This window comes from Hemicordylus capensis, chromosome 1, assembly GCF_027244095.1.
Source record: "Hemicordylus capensis ecotype Gifberg chromosome 1, rHemCap1.1.pri, whole genome shotgun sequence".
NCBI lineage: Eukaryota > Metazoa > Chordata > Lepidosauria > Squamata > Cordylidae > Hemicordylus > Hemicordylus capensis.
Window position 1 is genome coordinate 11399340 of NC_069657.1, and position 20778 is coordinate 11420117.

At 44.3% G+C, this 20778-nt stretch overlaps 1 protein-coding gene across 3 annotated transcripts in view; it reads left to right on the forward strand.

Annotated features, from left to right (window-relative positions):
• Window positions 1–20778, forward strand: part of DAAM1 (dishevelled associated activator of morphogenesis 1) — a 254671-nt gene that overhangs the window by 171187 nt on the left and 62706 nt on the right. For 2 of the 3 annotated variants that reach the window (XM_053272446.1, XM_053272455.1), the window contains exons 5-13: window positions 4835–4929; window positions 7770–8103; window positions 10129–10239; window positions 11192–11295; window positions 13538–13604; window positions 14311–14428; window positions 16072–16210; window positions 17466–17524; window positions 20445–20632. In XM_053272446.1, coding sequence (XP_053128421.1) covers window positions 4835–4929; window positions 7770–8103; window positions 10129–10239; window positions 11192–11295; window positions 13538–13604; window positions 14311–14428; window positions 16072–16210; window positions 17466–17524; window positions 20445–20632 — 1215 coding nt within the window. Of the gene's footprint in view, window positions 1–3930; window positions 3950–4834; window positions 4930–7769; window positions 8104–10128; window positions 10240–11191; window positions 11296–13537; window positions 13605–14310; window positions 14429–16071; window positions 16211–17465; window positions 17525–20444; window positions 20633–20778 lie in introns of those variants that run through there. The other variant, XM_053272462.1, reaches the window with a different exon arrangement.

Below are 20778 nucleotides of genomic sequence, written 5' to 3' on the forward strand. Positions count from 1 at the left end.
ATGCTGGGTCTTCCCACAAGTGAGAAACACTAAAAAAAAAAAAATCATAAGTGTGGTTATCTAGTAGATCCCACAGTTGAGACAGTTAGCACCCAAAAGAGTTCATAACTGGATAGCTTATACACTGGGTAGGATTTCAAGTTGCCTCTCTCAGGTGGGAATCATCCGTTTGTTTAAAATATGTGTGACCAGAGCTAGGAATGTGCACAGAAACAATTCGGCGCTCTTCTTCTGGAGCGCCGAACCGGTTCGAAATGCCAGCGTTCGAGCCGCTTCGGAGGTGGGGGTGGTTGTTTTAAGGCATGGGGAGGGTGTCCTTAGCTCCCCTGCCGAGTTTCCCTGCCGGCACTGCTGCCAAAACCACTGATGTGGGGCAGCTGAGTACCTTCTTGCTGCCCTGGACCACTTCCTCAGGGACACTGGCCCACATTCTCTGCAGTGTTAAGAGGGCAGAGCAAGAGTTGTGCCCTTGCCAGGACAGCATTGCTCTGCAACCTAGCATGCAGGGACGGGGATAAGGAAACAATTTTTGACTCTCTCCCATCCTTGCAAGCCCTGTTTGCTGCCAGAAATATACCTCTGAGGTAGGGTTGCCATATTCAAGGATTCCCGGATTCCCAAAATCCGGGTGGCCTAATTTGCGTATTATGTGTATTATGCAAATTATGCTGTAACTAATTTCCACGCGTGTTTATTTATTTATTGGACAAACTGGTATACTTTCCCCTCCTTCTTTGCCCTCCCGTGTGATCGGATCCAGAGTAAAATCTGGGCAATCCGGGCAGCGCATTTGAAATCCATGTGAATCTGGGTGGAATTTAGCAGCTGGGTGGATGAGCCAAAATCCGGGGGGGTCCCCTAAATTCCAGGGGACGTGGCAACCCTACTCTGAGGGCTGTGCAGGGAGGAGAGTTGGCCTTCTGGCCGTGTGCCTGAATTGCCCCTTTGCTAAGCAGGGTCTACCTTGGTTTGCTTTTGGATGGGCGACTCCATGCGAACACTGTTTGCTGTAAGATAATTTCCCTAAGGGGATGGGGCCGTAGCTCAGTGGTCGAGCATCTGCTTTGCATGCAGAAGGTCCCGAGTTCGATCCTTGGCATCTGCAGGTAGTGCTGGGGAAGACTTCAGCCTGAAATCCTTGGAGAGCCACAGCCAGTCAGAGCAGACGATCCTGCGCAAGATAGGCCAATGGTGTGACTGCAGAGCAGCTTCCTATGTGCCTGTGAGTAAGGAGATAAGCTTCCAGGGCAAAAGCGGTGGCTGGCAAGGTTAAGCCCCAGTACCTCTCAATTCAGAAACAAAGATGGAACTAAGTAAGATGGCCTTGAAGCCATGGAGTTGGGGAATGGATCTTATTTTTTATTTAAAAAGAACATAAGGACACCCCTGCTGGATCAGGCCCAAGGCCCATCTAGTCCAGCATCCTGTGTGGCCCACCAGATGCCTCTGAGAAGCCCACAGGTAAGAGCGGAGGGCATGCCGTCTCTCCTGTTGTTGCTCCCCTGCAACTGGCATTGAGAGGCATCTTGTCTCTGAGGCTGGAGGTGGCCTTAGCCTGTCCATATAAACTCCATGAGTTTATCTAAGCAATAGCAATAGCAATAGAACTTACATTTATATACCGCTCTATAGCTGGAAGCTCTCTAAGTGGTTTACAATGATTTAGCATATTGCCCCCCAACATTCTGGGTACTCAAAGCCATTCTTAAAGCCATCCAGGCTGTCACTACATCTTGTGGCAGAGTATTCCATAGGTTAATTGTGAGTTGTTTGAAAAGGTACTTCCTTTTGTCAGTCCTAAATTTCTTGGCAGTCAGTTTCATGGGATGACCTCTGGTTCTAGTGTTAGGAGAAAGGGATAAAAATGTCTCTCTATCCACTTTCTCCACACCATGCATGCTTTTATAGACCTCTATCATGTCTCCCCGCAGTCATCTTTTTTCTAAACTAAAAAGCCCCAGGTGGTGTAGTCTTGCCTCATAAGGAAGGTGCACCAGGCCCCTGATCATCTTGGTTGCCCTCTTCTGCAGCTTCTCTTCTCCAGTTCTATAATGTCCTTTTTGAGATATGGTGACCAAAACTGTACACAGTACTCCAAGGTTTGTATAAGGACATTATGATATTAGCAGTTTCTTCAGTTCCCTTCCTAATGATCCCTAGCATGGAATTGGCCTTTTTCACAGCTGCCGCACATTGAGTTGACACTTTCAAGGAGCTTTCAACCATGACCCCAAAATCCCTCTCAGTCGCTCACCGACAGCTCAGATCCCATCACCGTATCTCTGAAGTTGGTGTTTTTCCCCTGAATATGCAGCACTTTACACTTGCTAACATTGAACCACATTTGTCATTTTGTCACCCACTCACCCAGTTTGAAGAGATCCTTTTGGAGCTCCTCACAATCCGTTATGGATTTCACTACCCTAAATAGTTCGGTGTCATCTGCAAATTTGGCCATCTTGCTGTTTAACCCAATTTCTAGATCATTTATGAATAAATTAAAAAGCACAGGTCTGAGTACAGATCCCTTGGAGAGGAGAGCTGGTCTTGTGGTAGCAAGCATGACTTATCCCCTTAGCTAAGCAGGGTCTGCTCTGGTTGCATTTGAATGGGAGACTAGAAGTGTGAGCACTGGAAGATATTCCCCTCAGGGGATGGAGCTGCTCTGGGAAGAGCAGAAGGTTCCAAGTTCCCTCCCTGGCAGCATCTCCAAGATAGGGCTGGGAGAGATTCCTGCCTGCAACCTTGGAGAAGCCGCTGCCAGTCTGTGAAGACAATACTGAGCTAGATGGACCAAGGGTCTGACTCAGTATATGGCAGCTTCCTATGTTCCTATGAGAGAGAGAGAAAAGTGGAGAACCACTGCTGGTCAGTGTAGACAATACTGATCTAGATGGACCAAGGATTTGTATAAGGCAGCCTCTTATGTTCCTAAACAGGACTTTGGCACGAAGGGGAGATGTGCTGGGCTGCACAGCAAGCCTTCATAGCAGCTGGTGTTGTGCAAGGGTGAAGTTCTTGGTCTGCCCTCCTAACCCTTCAGAGAAACTGTGTTCTGCAAAAAAAAGAATTACTCTACTACCTAGGACTACTTCTAGTGCATCCTGCTTCTGCAGCCAGTGTGGTGTAGTGGCTAGAATGCTGGACTAGGACCGGGGAGACCCGAGTTCAAATCCTCATTCAGCCATGAGACTTGCTGGGTGACTCTGGGCCAGTCACTTCTCTCTCAGCCTAACCGACTTCACAGAGTTGTTGTGAGGAGAAACCTAAGTATGTAGTACACCGCTCTGGGCTCCTTGGAGGAAGAGCGGGATGTAAAATGTAATGAATGAATTGAATAAATAAAATTTCTGCTTTCCCTTCTTGTCCTCAGCCTAATTCAGATGTTATCCAAAAGCCACACCGTAACTGTGTACAGTAGGGTAAAGGGAGAGGAAGTCCCGCCCCTGCCACGTCACTCACCTGCATGCCCCGCCTCTCACATCAGGGCTTGTCTGAAGAGGGAAGAGGTCTCCCCATGATGGCGGGCACATTTGTGATTGCGAGGCAATTGCACAGAGGGCCCTTCCTCCTCAAACCGTTGTAACCGTTAGCGGTGGGGCGTCCTAGTGAATGACGCAGTGGGGGCGCGACTTCCTCCTCCTACATCCTACTGTACACGGCTACAGCATGGCTTTTGAATGATGGAGGCAGACATAACAGTCTAAGGGCTGACCTGGGGTAGAGTTGGAGGTTCTTCTTGCCACTCTAGGAATGGTCATTCTGGGCAGTGGTGAATGGGCTGTTTGTTTCCTCAGGAAGTCTGAGGAAGGCTTTCAATCTACATAAGAATAGTCGGAGTCTTGCCTTCCATAGCCAGTCGGCTCCACTACTTAACAGGTTTACTCTGTCCCTTAGGCTTGAATAGGGACAATGATTCCTATCTCATTAATTAACTTGGGATAGCCAGGTAGACTCCTTATCACCTATTACTGCTGTTGTGAGTTGTCAGGGCACTTACACCTTTACATAAGAATGGTCACAAATTGCACCTCTGGTATTTCATACTCCAGGGCAAACTTGGGTCCCCCCAGATGTTTTTAGAGTACAACTCCTTTAAACCCTAGCCAATGGCCATTGTGGCTGGGTATGATAGGAGTTGTAATCTAGCAACGTAAGAACAGCCTAGCTGGGTCAGGCCCAAGGCCTATCTAGTCCAGCATCCTGTTTCACACAGTGGCCTACCAGATGCCTCTGGGAAGCCCACAGGCAAGAGGTATGTGCATGCCTTCTCTCTTGCTGTTGCTCCCCTGCAACTGGTATTGAGAGGCATCATGCCTCATCTTGAGGCTGGAGGTAGCCCATAGACACCAGACTGGTAGCCATTGATAGACCTGTCCTCCATGAATTTGTCTAAGCCTCTTTTAAAGCCACCCAAGCTTTAAAAGGGCACTCAAGTTTGAGAACCCTGTCAGAATCTTTTGACTCCAGGGTTCACAAGTCTCCCCTCCCCCTCCCCCAATACATACGTGTGTGTGTGTGTGTGTGTGTGTGTGTGTGTGTGTGTGTGTGTGTGTACACTTGCCAGTTAAGACTAATGCTTCAGGCATGTGATGAAATAGGCTCTAGTCCATGAAAGTTTCTGCTACGATAAATTCACTGCTCTTTATCCTTCCAGCTGTAGATGTCAGGGGTTGAAATGTGGTTCCATCTGCATGCAAAGGATGAGCTTTGCCATTGAGCTATGGCTTTTCTTTCCTTTACAAAATATTTGGCTTGATCTGGTGATTTTGAAACTCAGGTAGACACTTAAATTATGGCTTGCTCTAAACTCTCTCTCTTTTCTTTTTTGCAGAGAAAATCACTAATTGCTTTGGAAAAAGAAGATGAAGAGGAGAGAAACAAAACTATAGAGAGTTTGAAGACGGCACTGAGGACCAAACCTATGAGGCAAATGATCTTCCTTGCAATTGATGAAATCTTTCTTCCTCCCCCCGCCCCCCCACCCACCGCCTTGCTTTTCCAGCATAAGAGTTTATATAATGGTTTCTTACACAATGTCCTGTTGAATGCCAAATTTCATTTCCACAAAATCCTGGCTAATGCCAAATTTGCTGGAACTGCTTTGCTAGATGCCAGGGGAATTCTTAGATCTTCCTTGATTTCTTCTTTTATAATAAGGGAGTTGTACTTTGCTAGAGACTGAACTGAACACAAGTTTGTGTCCAGATATATTCTAGTGTTCAAATCCTATATAATTTAGACAAATGAGTCTTTTTTTAAAAAAAAATTTAACAGGTCTTTTAAAAATTTAATAGGTCTTAAACCTATTCTGTCTATTGAATTTAGTGCAGCTGGCTTCAGGTAAAAGGCTACATTCCAAGAGCCAGCATGGTGTAGTGGTTAGAGTGCTGGACTAGGACCCGGGAGACCCGAGTTCAAATCCCCATTCAGCCATGAAACTAGCTGGGTGACTCTGGGCCAGTCACTTCTCTCTCACCCTAACCTACTTCACAGGGTTGTTGTGAGGAGAAACATAAGTATGTAGTATGCCGCTCTGGGCTCCTTGAAGGAAGAGTGGGATATAAAATGTAAATAAATAAATAAATAAAATACATTCCAAAGCACAATGTAGTGCTTGTGGGTTTGATCCTATCTCCATGCAAACTTTGATCTGAGTGATGCAATCTGACCATTTAGAGCAGGCACCCCCAAACTGCGGCCCTCCAGATGTTGCTGAACTACAACTCCCAGCATCCCTAGACACAATTTTTTGTGGCTGGGTATGCTGGAAGTTGTAGTTCAGCAACATCTGGAGGGCCGCAGTTTGGGGATGCCTGATTTAGAGTATCTATTGGAAAACTATCTTTGCTATGGTTTCCTTTTAATTGTGTTCCCAATGGCACTATGAGAATCTTGATAGATTCTTTATCTGCAGAAACACTTTGTGCACAAATTGATTTACCAAAGAATTGATCTGGCGAAATCAATTTCATATGTTACCATATACAAAACCTTTCTGTGGACCGGAGTTCAAAGAGGATAGTTTGTCTGAGTTCTTTCAGCATCCAGAACTTCATACGCTGTGCTCTAAAAATGTCTACATGGATACATCATGCAAATCAAGGACACTACCACAAGTTTTCCCTGCTTTGCATAATTTTAATTCTGCTTTGTCAGCCCTGGGGAGGGGAAAGAAGCAACACAGAGAGCTCAAGCCCTCCCGCTGGTCTGCTGGGTGTCCTACTTAACAGGTCTCACACAGCCCTTCCTCTTCTCCTGCCCCAGCGGCTTGTGAGATTTTGTCTACTGTTGCTTATATATTTTCAGAACCTCAAGGACCTGCTTTTAGAAATAAGTAGGAGAGTTGGGATTCCCCTGCTGCTCTGTTCTGCACGCTGTCCCAAAAACTGGAATGGTGTGATATGGAATATATACACTTCTTTCTAATTTCTGTGCGTGAGCACAGTCACACCAGGCTTTAAACCAGACCTGCACAACATAAGGCCCAGGAGCCGGAGCCAGCCTGCAGATACTTTTTTCCTGGCCTGCAGGTAGGAATATCCAGCCACAACCACAGAAGCCATGAAGAGCTCGTGGCCTGTTCTGCTGACCAGCAGCAGCAGCTCAGTGCAGAAGATGGTCACTTGAGGAACATAGGAAGCTGCCATATACTGAGTCAGACCCTTGGTCCATCTAGCTCAGTATTGCCTACACAGACTAGCAGCGGCTTCTCCAAGGCTGCAGGCAGGAGTCTCTCTCAGCCCTGTCTTGGATATGCCACGGAGGGAACTTGGAACCTTCTGCATGCAAGCATGCCAGTGCTCTACCCAGAGCGGCCCCATCCCCTAAAGGGAGTATCTTTACAGTGCTCATACTTCTAGTCTCCCATCCAAATGCAACCAGGGTAGACCCTGCTTAGCAAAGGGGACAAAATGCTTGCTACCACAAGGCCAAATGTCCCCCCACACCAGGGCCCACTGACACCGTCCCTCTTTCCCCTCACTTCCCCCTCCCTTGACTCCAGCCCTCTGCTCTCTCACTCCTATTAAGATTTTTAATAATTATTATTAATGTAAATTGATCATGGGCCACACACCCCAAGGCATGGTTGGTTCCGGCCCAGTGGAGCATTTGGTTGTGCAGTGCACCCCTGCTTTAAACCAATTTGTTAGGGGTCTCTCTCCCCCCGCCCCCATGACAGACTATGAAGGTGCCTTAGACTAACCTATGCATCAGGGCTGCACAACTCAAATGCCCTGGTGGACTGGAATCAACCACCACATGGTATTTTAGAGCCGAGCTCAATTTTCAGCACATTAATACATTGAAATTAATTATTACATATATTAATGAAAGCAATTATTTGTTACTGGTGGATCTTTTCCCTTTGTCAAGGGACCTACAATTTTAACTAGAGAGAGTGTCCAGAAAATAGGCCCTGTTCCTTTTCACTCACTGCAACTGACCCAAAGGGTGACAGTCTGCCTTTCTAGGGTGTTGTTGCTGCTGGATATTTCTATCTGTGGGGCATTTAAAAAGTCCTCACGGGCCAGATCTGACCCCCAGGCCTTATGTTGTGCAGGCCTGCTCTACCTGCTGACACTTGTTAGGTTATGAATATCGTTTTATGAAGAGTGAGCTGTAATTTGGTGCTCAAGGCGGAAAGATAGCTCCAAGTTAACTTAGAATAGATTGTCACTCTGTGTGTGTGTGAGAGAGATCCAAACATCTTCCTGATGCATGTCCGCTGTGTTCATGGTATCTTTTTCTTTCTTTCTTATTGACAGGTTTGTGACCAGGTTCATTGACCTGGATGGCTTGACGTGCATTCTCAACTTCCTGAAGAGCATGGACTATGAGACCTCCGAGTCTCGGATACATACCTCTCTCATCGGATGCATAAAAGCACTGATGAACAACTCTCTCGGGCGAGCACACGTCCTGGCCCACTCGGAGAGCATTAATGTAATCGCTCAGAGTCTGAGCACTGAAAACATTAAGACCAAGGTGGCAGTGCTGGAAATCATGGGCGCTGTGTGCCTGGTTCCTGGAGGTCACAAGAAGGTTCTGGAGGCCATGATGCATTACCAAAAATATGCCAGCGAAAGGACTCGCTTTCAGGTAGGGGGAGGAGTCGCCTTGCGACGAAAGTTCAGCGTTGGGTGCAGTCAAGCTGTAGAGACGGGCAGTACTTAAGAGAGTGAGGAGAGGTCTGAGAAACGTTTATTACTTTCCGTGGTGTACAAAAGCTCCCTCTTGTCTCTGTCCCTATAAACTCTTGCCAGTTGTCATAGGTTTCCCAAGTGCAAAAAATAAACATTTTGATTAAATTTCTCCCAAGTTGTTGTTGTTTTTAATTAGCCATAGGCCTTGATTCTGTAGGAGTCACTTGCATTCTGATCAGTGACTTACCTGACAATAAGCAGTACTTGAGAGGTAAGCCCAGAAGTAAAGTGTGCCGTCAAGTCAATTTCAAGGGACTCCTGGTGCCCACAGAGCCCTGTTAGTTGAATGCAGGAGGGGTTTACCATTGCCTCCTCCTGTGAAGTATGAGATGATGCCTTTCAGCATCTTCCTATATCACTGCTGCCCAATATAGCTGTTTCCCCTAGTCTGGGAAACATACCAGTGGGGATTCAAACTGGCAACCTTCTGCTTGTTAGTCAAGCATTTCCCCGCTGCTCCACTTAAAGTGGTCAAGCCCATAAGTACCATTCAACAAATACAGGATGCTCTTTCTTACTTACTATTTTAATTGAGGCTAATAGCTGGAAAGCTATATAATGTTATCAAAATCTAGGTCAGCTTTCTCTCCCAGATGTTGTTGGGGGTCAGTGTTCCCTCTAACAGGGATTCCCAGATGTTGTTGACGACAACTCCCAGAATCCCCAAGCAAAGGCTATCGCAGCTGGGGACTCTGGGAGTTGTCGTCAACAACATCTGAGAATCCCTGTTAGAGGGAGCACGGTTGGAGGTGGTAGGGAGTTGTAACCCAGCAAAACTGAGAACCCTAACCCTCTAACCCATTCACTAGAATAGTTTTACGCCTGCTAACTGGGCAAAAAAGTACCTTTTTAACATGGTGACTCTTTTATTTAGCAGAAGGAGAGCAACTGGCCCAACTCACCCCCTGGCCAGCATCCCACTGGTGGCTCTTGCTGGTTTCTACCTTGAGGCTATTCCCACGATCAGTAGAAAGTGGGCTAAGGGAGCCTAGCCCACTTTCTAGTGGTTGTGGGAATCGATGGGGTCGCGGGCGAGCCCGGTGGTTCCAAGGTGGCTAGTCCGCCTAATCCCCCCTCCCCCTTAAATGAGGTTAACAGAGCAAGCACTCCATTAACCTTGTTTTTTTGCTCGTGTTCTGCCGCGGCACACAGCAACAAACGAGTAGACCCCCGACTGGGAGGCTGAAGCCGGCCTCAGGGGTCTCTCCAGAATGCCCCGTATGCTCACACAAGGCATCCTGGAACTTCTGGGGGCCGCACGGCCCCCGATCCCCACAGCCCCCAACAGCTCTGTGACAGAGCCAGCAGATGTGTGGACAGCCGATTCGGCCGCCCAGGGCTTGGAGGCTCTCCCCACACAAACCTCCAGGCGCCTCCTTGTGTTTCTTTTTAGATTGTGAGCCCTTTTAAGACTGGAAACTATCTTGTTCATCTATTACTTATTTTTCTCTGTAGGCTGCTTTGAAAACCTTTGTTGTAATAAGTGGTGTATAAATATTTGTAATAGTAGTAGTGGTATTTATTATTATTATTATTTATTTATTAGATTTATATACCGCCCTTCCGATACGGCTCAGGGCGGTTCACAACATGATAAAAAAAATTAACAATTAAAATCAAACCAATAAAACAGCTAAAAGCCCTGAAAATCAGGGCAACAATTTAAAACATTTTAAAACAATTAATCATTTAAAACTCTGGAAGGCCAGGCCAAATAAGTACATTTTAAGGGCTCTCTTGAAGGACAGCAATAGTAGTATTTTGGGAGTCTCAACTTGAAAAAATAACTTTAAAACCTGGCTAGTTTTTGCTGACCTTTCTTTCTTTCTGTCTGTCTGTCTGTCTGTCTGTCTATCTTTCTTTCCCTCCCTCCAAATGCCACCTGCTGCACCTTTTTCTATCTCTACTCTGTGTTCTGCAGACACTCATAAATGACCTGGACAGAAGTACGGGGCGATACCGTGACGAAGTGAGCCTCAAGACGGCCATCATGTCCTTTATCAATGCTGTCCTAAGCCAAGGGGCCGGAGTGGTAAGTTGGGGTGCTGGAGGTGGGTGGCTTTTTTAAGCCTGCCGTCATGCATTTGAACAAGTATTGCATAGGAACATTGGAAGCTGCCTTCTACTGAGTCAGACCATAGGTCCGTCTAGCTCAGTATTGTCTACCCAGGCTGGCAGTGGCTTCTCCAGGGTTGCAGGCAGGAGCCTCTCTCAGCCCTGTCTTGAAGATGTTGCCAGGGAGGGAACTTGGAAGCTTCTGCATTTAAGCATACCGATGTTCTTCCCAGAGCGGCCCCATCCCCCTAAGGGGAATATCTTACTGTGCCCACACATGTTGTCTCCCATTCAAATGCAAACCAGGGTAGACCCTGCTTAGCAAAGGGGACAATTCATGTTTGCTACCACAAGACCAGCACACTACAACTGGTAACTGGGGCTTCCCAGTGATATCACCCGGGCCCGGTGTGCAGTTTTGGCCATTATGGGACTTCCTCCCATCTGCAAGGTCATAATTTACAATATCCTCCCAAGAGAGATTCACCTGGCAACTTATCTGTGTACATTCAGGAGCCAGGCTAAAGCCGTTCTATCAAAACAAGTATTTAATTCATGGTTTGCTGTTTATACTGGTTTTCTCCTGTCTGTATAAAGCTTACTGGTAGTTTATTTATTTATTTATTTATTATTTAACATATTTTTATACTGCCCAAAATGCAAGTTTCGTTGTAAACTGGGCGGTTTACAACAAAACTAATTTTGTTCTGATTTAGTTCCGGTTTTTATATCTGGTTTTGATCTGGTTTTGATTGTTTCTTTTTTCACACTGCTTTGAGGACCTCGGTTAGTGGAGCAGTATATAAATTTAATAAAATTTATTAAAATTTAAACTTTAATGGAAATTTTTTATGCAAGTATAAACAGCCTTAAATGGAATTCTAGTAGAAACATCGTTCCTGAAAGGTTTTTTCCCTCCTCTTTTCCAGGAAAGTCTGGACTTCAGACTCCATCTTAGATACGAATTTCTGATGCTTGGAATTCAGCCTGTTATAGATAAATTAAGAGAGCATGAAAATTCCACATTAGATAGGTACGTTTGCTTTCTCACTCTGTAAGAGGGTGTGTGTGTGTGTGTGTGTGTGTGTGTGTGTGTGTGTGTGTGTGTGTTGAGTTCTTTTCTGAATGTTCTCCCTTCCTTTCTCACTGGATTTCATTTCATGCCTTACTGAAAATAAAGTTGGCATTTATATTGTTAGGCTGAAATCTTCTAGTTACAGAAATGGTACTTACAAACATACTGAAACTCGCTCAGGGCCAGTAGAATGTAATGGCTGTTATTAGTCATTTTAATGTTGTGCTGTTGATATTAAAAATGTTCTAGAATCTTTATCTTCTCTCCCATGCCTGCTAAAAATCAGTATATATTCATTTACTGCTCGTGTTTGGCACCAGGAGTAGTGGATACTATGTCATTCCTTCCCAGTAGACTTGTGTGCATGAAATGGAAAAAGCAGAGGATGAGCCATTGACAAGTAGGCATAGAGGATCAGCTGGGGGGAAATCAGATGGTGGACAGGTGTGGGCAAAGTGGGGCTGTGGGAATGAGGCAGTTTAGGAGAAGCCAATACAGTGCTGAGAAAAGGTTTGTGGATCTCAAGTAGAAAAATGAGACTCACACGGCAAGGTCTTACCATGCGTAATGGAAACCAGTCTCCCCTGATGCAATAAAAGGGCATGAATTAAACAATGCTGTGTTTCTTGAGACACAATAAGGTCCAAAGTGAGAACAGTGAGACAAATTCAGGATCAGTGTGTGAGATAGTAAGTGAAGCCCTAATGTCCTTAGCACGATTAGTGGTGCCTAACTAATTGGGTAATAAGTAAACCACTCTGCAGAGGAAAGCTTTGGGCATCCTGTCCTATAGAAAAGTCCTGAGTTGGGTCTTCACCATGACTCGTCATGCGATCAAAAGAAATTCTAGAGGGCCTATGAAAAAGAGCGATTTAATGCTCATCTGTCTGGACAGGGTTACATGGCAATTTCTAAGCATTTGGGGCTCCATCCATCCACAGTCTGCAAATGGAAAATGTTTAAGACTGCACCAGCAACAGTCATCCTGCCCGTATCACCCTAAGAGAAACCCGGAAAATCATTCACAGTCACAAAGAGCTCAAGACTAACATCTAAAGATCTGAAGGTCTCTCTTGCTGCAGCTGATGTGAGGGTTCATGTATCAACCATCGGGAGAATGTGGGGAGAACTGAAGGGGATGGTGTTCATGAGAGGATAGCTAGGAAGAAAGCACTGCACTCTAAAAAGAACATTGCTGCCTAGCTCAGGTTCGCCAAGGAGCATCTGGATGACCCACAAGGTTTCTGGAATAATGTCTCTGGACAGATTAATCAAAAATCAAACTTGGACACAATCACAAACATTTTAGGAACATACATAGGAACATAGGAAGCTGCCACATACTGAGTCAGACCCTTGGTCCATCTAGCTCAGTATTGTCTACACAGACTGGAAGCAGCTTCTCCAAGGTTGCAAGCGGGAGTCTCTCTCAGCCCTATCTTGGAGATGCTGCTAGGGAAGGAACTTGAAACCTTCTGCTCTTCCCAGAGCAGCGCCATCCCCTAAGGGGAATATCTTATAGTGCTCACACATCAAGCTTCCCATTCATATGCCACCAGGGCAGACCCTGCTTAGCTAAGTGGACAAGTCATGCTTGCTACCACAAGACAAGCACTGCCTTCCAAAGTAAGACCCTCATCCTGACTGTCAAACAAGGTGGTGGAGGCATCGTGGTTTTGGGATGCTTTGCTGCATCAGGACCTGGACATCTTGCCATCATTGATAGAACCATGAATTCACCTGCATATCAGAAAAGAGGACAATGACGACAATGTCAGGCCATCTGTCTTAGAGCTGAAGCTGAGCCGAAAGTGGGTAATGCAGCAAGACAACGTAATATCTTATAGTGCTCACACCTCAAGTCTCCCATTCATATGCAACCAAGGCGGACCCTGCTTAGCTAAGGGGACAAGTCATGCTTGCTACCATGAAACCAAGAGTGCCTTGTTGAGAAGTGTTCTGAAACACATGGCCAAATGTAAACTGGGGGGTGATTGGTTCTACCACTTTTGTTCTTCATGTTTAAACTTGGACCGGAAAAATGCTATCACTCATGAATGTTATGACAACAAATGGGTCGCCTAGTCTGAACATTATTAAGTAGTAATATCATTTCTTCCAAATGTGTTGATAAACTTTGTTGAGCTTGGTTATTGAAGAAAATGTTCAATTGTGTCATCTTTTCTCTCCTCTCCCTCAGGCATTTAGACTTTTTTGAAATGCTCAGAAATGAAGATGAGCTGGAGTTTGCCAAAAGGTTTGAGCTGGTATGTATGTATTAAGTATTACTTTTGCTGGTGTTGGGAATAGAATGAAAAAGGAAGAATCCTGGCCAATCGGGGATCACACTACGAATTGAATAGTTTTGCAACCCTTTTGCTGTGATCCCTGAAAATGTGCCAAAAAAGGGTGTGGGGAGTCATTTTAATGAGCAGTTATGCAAAGCTATCTCTCCCCTTTGGTTCAGGACTAATATAAATTAATCACCCCCATGTCTTCACTTTGTGGGTTGTGTGTATCACCTCAAAATTCACATTAGCATACTGACAATAGTAGCTGAATGTTTTTAATGCCCCCACAGTGATATCTGTTCTTGGATATGTATCCAGTAAATGCTTACAAGCACAGATGTGTCTTTGAGTTCTTGGGACACTTGCTGAATGTATCTGTGATTGTAAACATTAACATATGAACATTGACATCCACTAATTTCAGGAATTCACTGCTATGTATGTATATGTACTCTCTTACTGAACCATATATTGCAAAAGCCAGATTTGAATAGAGACTGTATTGAAATATATTTCAATACAGTCTCTATTCAAATCACGCTTTTGCAATATATGGTAAAATAAGTAAAATTGAGGGTAGCAACCTTTATTTTCCTGTGGGATTCTAAGGAACAATTCCATCTAGGAATACAAAGCTATTTATGTTCTTGGCACTGCTTCCTCCCTCATCACTACATTGCAGGTCCACATAGATACAAAAAGTGCAACCCAGATGTTTGAACTCACAAGGAAGAGGCTGACCCACACGGAAGCATACCCGCACTTTATGTCTATTCTTCACCACTGTCTCCAAATGCCTTGTGAGTAGAGGATGTCTTCTTCATAATCCGTACCCATAATGAATCAAGGTTGCTACACGACTTCAAAACTGTATTCCACAAGGGTTATTATGATGGCCAGCTTTAAGCAATATCCTCTGCAGCAATAATATTTTTAAAGGGTGTTTTTTTTTTGTATTGCACTTTCTGCAATCCTTAAATCATTGGCTGACAAGCTGCACAATGCAGTGTCTGTATTTTCCAGCCCACCAGGATGGCCGTGCACGTGGATGCCAGCCCTGGCGGTGTCGTGCAAGAGCGCACTTGCACAAATATTTGAAGCAATGGAAGTAGGGCAACACAAGTGCCTGCATGCTGTTTTAAGTAGTTGTACAGGTGTGTTCTTGCACAGTACTGGATTTCATATCCAGGCTGCTGCACATGAATTGGAAACATCAGTGTATCCATTACCATAAGGGCATTGGCTGATCCCATAGAAGATGGGGAGGAGAGCTGGTCTTGTGGAAGCAAGCATGAATTGTCCCCTTTGCTAAACAGGGTCTACCCTGGTTTGCATTTGAATGGGAGACCACACGTGTGAGCACTGTAAGAAATTCCCTTTCACGGATGAGGCTGCACTGGGAAGAGCATCTCCATGCTTGCATGCAGAAGGTTCCAGGTTCCCTCCCTGGCATTTCCAGATTGGGCTGAGAAAGACTCCTGCTTGTAACTTTGGAAAAGCCTCTGTGTATGTAGACAATACTGAGCTACATGGACCAATGGTCTGACTCAGTAGAAGGCTTTGTCTTTGAAATTTGATTGGAATTTTTTTGCCAATTTTGAATTCTTATCTTCCCTTTCCACTTAAGGAAGGGCTGAAGGTACCTCACACAACTCACATAAACACAGACGAATATACAGTAGTCAAGAATAATAATGATAACCATAGATGTATTTCCAAACAAAATGGATAGGGGTGAATACTTTTCATATCTGTGGGATAATAACTACTACAGAGCAGCCAGTAAAAGCTCATGAGGAACCAGAGGAACCCAAATACTAGGCAGCAAATAATCCAAATTCTTGCAAAAGTAACATCTTTAATCAGTGAAATTCTGGTAGTGGCACAGAGTTCCACATTCTGGTACACTAAACAGGGAAACATGGTCCCTTGAGAGACCACTGGCAGGCATCCCATCTAACAGAGCACCGGTGCTTCTGAAAAGTTCAACTGACTCTTATCTATGGGTGGGGACAAATTTTGGGCTCTCCTTTCCCAGGAAGCCTTCTGTCCCACCCAAAAATGTCCCTGGGGGTCACACAGCCCACAGGGATATATTTTTGGTGGAAGGGCAGGTAGTTGAAATTCTACCCACCTCCCATACACTCATTTGAGCACATGCACACACGCATACACTAGCACCAGTGCAGCGGCAGCGTTCATCTGGAACTCTTCAGAAGTGCTGGTGCTTCTCCCGTTGCACTGACTCTGTGTTAGTCAGGATGTCAGCAAATATCTTAAGGAACTTAGGTTCATCACTGATCCCGCAGAGGACTAACCTACACCAAAAAAAAAAAAGAAAAGAAAAGGCAACAGCATTTTTTTGTTTGTTTAGGATTTGATGCTAGATGATGAGTGGATTCTGCAGGCTCTTTTTCATGATTTCCTCCCTTCTCTTTTTTAGATAAGAGAAACGGCAACACTGTCCAGTACTGGCTGCTGCTGGACCGTATTATACAGCAAATCGTTATTCAGAATGACAAAGGGCAGGACCCGGACTCGACACCCCTGGAGAACTTTAATATTAAAAATGTCGTCAGAATGTAAGAGCTCTTCCTCGTTTTTCTTCTTGACTTAAATACTGAGATTTGAAAACACTTCACGGTAACTTGTGTGCATTAATTTTTTAATTAGCGATTGTGGGGACAACTATTCATTTAATGAATTTCTCCTTTAGCATCCCTTGATAACAATGATAACAATTTTCATGGTGCTTATAGAGGTCAGGTGTATGTTGACAGCATCTCCAACGTTCTTGGTTGGACCGTGTGGCATACAACTAAGAATCTAAGAGCAGCCATATTGGATCATACTGGAAATGGTTTTTTTCTAGCATCCTGTTTCCTACCGTAGCCAATCAGATGCCTCCAGGTATCCAACAAGCAGGATGCAAAGGTTAAACCCCAATGCTTCTCAAACTTGGGTCACTCCCCATACATTGTTGGACTACAACTCCCATTACCCACAGCCACATGGCTGTGGATAATGGGAACTGTAGTCCAGCAGTATCTGGGGAGGGACCCAAGTTTGAGAACTCCAGTTATAGCCCATTCCCACTGTTCCCCAGCAACTGGTATTTTGTGGCATGATTCACCAGGACACAGGTTCCATGTAGTGATTGATCTATATTGCATCTGTTAGTCTCATCCCCTTTTAAAACCATCTAAACTAGAGGCTATCTCTAAGTCCTGTAGTAGTGAATTCCATGGTTTCATTATGCTTTGTTGACTAGGACCATGGAAAGTATATTCAGGAAAGGAAGGTGATCTGTCCCTCCACACTGGCCCAATTTTATGGTGATTAGCCAGCTCTGCAGAAAACATAACCAACTTCTAATTCTGGAATAAAGTTGCCACCTTGTAACCGAGATAGACCTTTTCACCTTTACCTTAGATCTGCACTAGTTTGCCAACATTCCTTTGGCAATACCTTCAGCCTGAGCAGAGTGGTGTATGAACATTCCATGGCATTCTAGCAGCTAAGCCAATGGCTAGAGAGGAGGATGCCAATGGATCTTCCCTGCCAATAATCTCTTGTGCGCAAGAATTGCCCTTTGAAAAATCTGGCAATACTTAATGAGCCCAACCCCATGAATAGCTTTCAAGGTAACTACATGTATATAAAACCTTGCCATTGTGAAATGTTCTGTGGGAGGGAAATGAAGTTACTAACAAAGACATCTGGATGCAATCTTCCAGGCTTTACCTAATCCCGCATTTTGGAGTCTCTTACTTGCTAACTGTGTGGTGCTGGTGCTTGCTTGCTTCATGTAAGATGGTGTTTTCTTCTTCTTTTCAGGTTGGTTAATGAAAATGAAGTTAAACAATGGAAAGAGCAAGCAGAAAAAATGAGAAAAGGTGAATGAGATGTAAATATTAAAAATTTGGGGCCTAAGATGCGATTTTGCAAAGAGGAATGGGTACAGGATAGAGCAGAAAGGAAATGGCAGTCTGGTCACCACAGCTAGAAGGGCCGTTGGTCAATTATAGAGCAGTGGCTTGCTTGTTGAATCTTCTAGGACAGGGGTTCCAAACTTGTGGAACTCCAGATATTGCTGAACTACAACTCCCATCATTCTCAGCTACTATTTATTGTGGCTGGGGGATGATGGGAATTGTAGTTCAGCAATATCTGGAGTACCATAAAGTTGGGAACCCCTGCTCTAGAACAGAGGTTCTCAAATGTGAGTGCCCAGATGTTGTTGGACTATAACTCCCACCATCCCTTTGGCTGATGGGAGTTGTAGTCCAGCAACCGCCCTGAGCCATTTTTGGATGGGTGGTATAGAAATTGAATGAATGAATGAAAATCTGGGGACCCACGTTTGAAAACCCCTGCCCTAGCCTAAAGGAACTTTAGTAGTAGAGCTGAGGAAAGATCTCTGCCTGCGACTTTGGTGAGCTGGCGTAATCAGGGTGCTAGGTTAGGTGAGCCATGATCAGATTTGGGTTAAGGCAGTTCCTTGTGCTCTTATGGTTGTGAGAAAGTGACGTCACAGGTGCAGAAGTCCCAGAGACTAATCTGATCCTGGTTGGGTGGAGAGAAAGTACTGAAGAGTAGGTGGTGGGTTTGAACTTGTGGCTGTGGATTGGTGTGGGGGTCTGATCATTGGATTTGGTGAGGAGTGAAGACAGCAGAACCTCTGGGAGGGTTAGGAGAGGGTAAGCTGGGGAAACGTAATATGAGGATAGCAAACTTTATCATTTTAAAATGATAGAGATATAAATGAAATAATACAGTTTGGCTTCAGTTTAGAACAGGGATTCTCAAACTTGGGTCCTCAGGTGTTATTGGACTTCAACTCCCATAATCCCCAGCCTCAGTGGCCTTTGGTTGGGGATTATGGGAGTTGAAGTCCAATAACACCTGAGGACCCAAGTTTGAGAATCACTGGTTTAGAAGAATGCCACTTGTACTTAACTTCCTTTAGTATTCCTTGGGGAAGAAAATGGTTCCCCTTTTGTGAGTGGAGAAAGTGTTTAAAACTTCCTGAGGTAATTGCTGTCAGGAAAGGAATAACTCCAAAGGGAGAAGCAGGATTAGAAAGATGCCAAACTGCACTTGAGTTTGCTGGATGTTCCCTTCCCATGGAGGACTACAGAGAAGTCTCTCCCAGGCATGGAGACCTAAGAACGCAATCTAGAGGGAGAAATCGAGTATGGCTGTTCTCATATCTTCCTTCAAGTCATCACTAGTTTATTTTAAAAAAACATTGCAGAATAATGAATCTTTTGGCACATTGCCCTAGTCCCCAAGCCCTTCTGTAACCAAGCCCTAAGGACCTGCAGCTGCAATAATTAGCTGCTCAGAGACTTGTGTTTTGGGCAGTATAAAAATATGTTAAAGAAATAATAATTAAATACATACAAGTTGAGTATCTCTTATCTGAACTGCTTGGGACCAGAAGTGTTCTGGATTTCAGACTTTTCTGGATTTTGGAATATTTGCATACTGTAATGAGATATCCTGGGGATGGGATCCAAGACTAAACACAAAAGGTTACTGTACACTGTATTTTATTTTTTTAGGTTTTATTTAAAGTATAAAAACAAATAAGCATTGAATGTATGATAACTACAGGTAGCTGTAAATGTAATGAAAACTAATTGCCAGAAAATTTTCAATGCAGTAATGTTGCTGGCCATGTTAGACTCAAGCATGGTATTTTAGGTGGAGATGAAATTCAGATTTCATGTGAAAATAATGTTTTGTTGGTGCTGCGGGCACACGCCGTAGTGAAGCATTCCGGATTTTGGAGCATTTCAGATGTCCGGATTAGGGATACTCAACCTGTAATTGCATATTCTCCAACCATTCATTATCATTCATATTAAAACTTCTACTCTGGATATTTATATACTGCTTTTCATCCAAAGTTCTCAGAGTGGTTTACATAATAAATAAAGTTAAATAATAAATGATGCTTCCTTGTCCAAAAGGGATCACAATCTAAAAAGCATGGATAGGGCCACCTGCTCTCCTCTTGCTAAATACAAGAGAATCACCACTTTGAAAGGTTCCTCTTTGCTTATGCACATACCACTTTTCAAAAATATGTACACACCACTGTTCAACCAAAAACCATTCTCAAAGCTGTTTGCCCTGCCTCCACTTTGTTCCCCTTCCTCCCTTGCCTCGTCTGAGTTGCATTTAAGATCATAAGCATGTTGGGACCTATGCTTTTGTACTTTGATGATATCCTATAAATAAATACTAGGACTGAAGGGGGATGTAAGGGACAACCAATTGAAACCTGCTTTAATAAGGCAGAGATTCCTACATATATTAAGGAAATTTATACCTTTTTCCAACTCGTTTAAACTTCTAATGAAATTATAATTCTATCATTTTCCCCTAAAGAAGCATATCCCATTTGTAATATCCAAACCCTTCTCTGTGCACTAAATATATTTAAGCAGAATCTATCCCTCTGCAGTGCAAATCTGTTGAGAGGACTGTTTATAAGAGGATGCATTCATTTTTGTCTCTTCACCTATTGGGAAGAGAACAACTTCTGTTAGGGGGAAATTTCTGTAAAAATTGTGCCCGTGCATCTGGGAAGGTTTCTTGCACAAGTTACATCAGAGTAAAGGGGAGCTTTGTAGGGTGCATTTCCACAGGGCTGCGTGAAACGGTTTGTTCCTGATAGATTGTCCCAATGGCCCTTAACCTCAACACTCAGTGCAGGAACCATTTCTCCATCATCATTTCTGTAACATCCAGTCAACAGTTTGAAATCGTGATTCTGAATATTTCCTCCCCCGCCTCTTTTCAAAGAACATCATGAGCTCCAGCAGAAGTTGGAAAAGAAAGAGCGGGAGTGTGATGCCAAGACCCAGGAGAAAGAGGAGATGATGCAGACCTTGAATAAAATGAAGGAGAAACTAGAAAAAGAGCTGTCTGAACACAAGCAAGTCAAGCAGCAAGTAGCAGATCTCACGGCGCAGATCCATGAACTTAGCAGGGTGAGACCAGACCTCCTTTTTCTGGAAGAAATAGGTCAGATTTCCCATTGCTCGTGAGCTGATAAGTTCCTTCTCCATAGAGAACTACAGAGAAGTGTCTGCCACACACAGGGAGACTTCTGAATTATATCCTATGTGAGCAACGT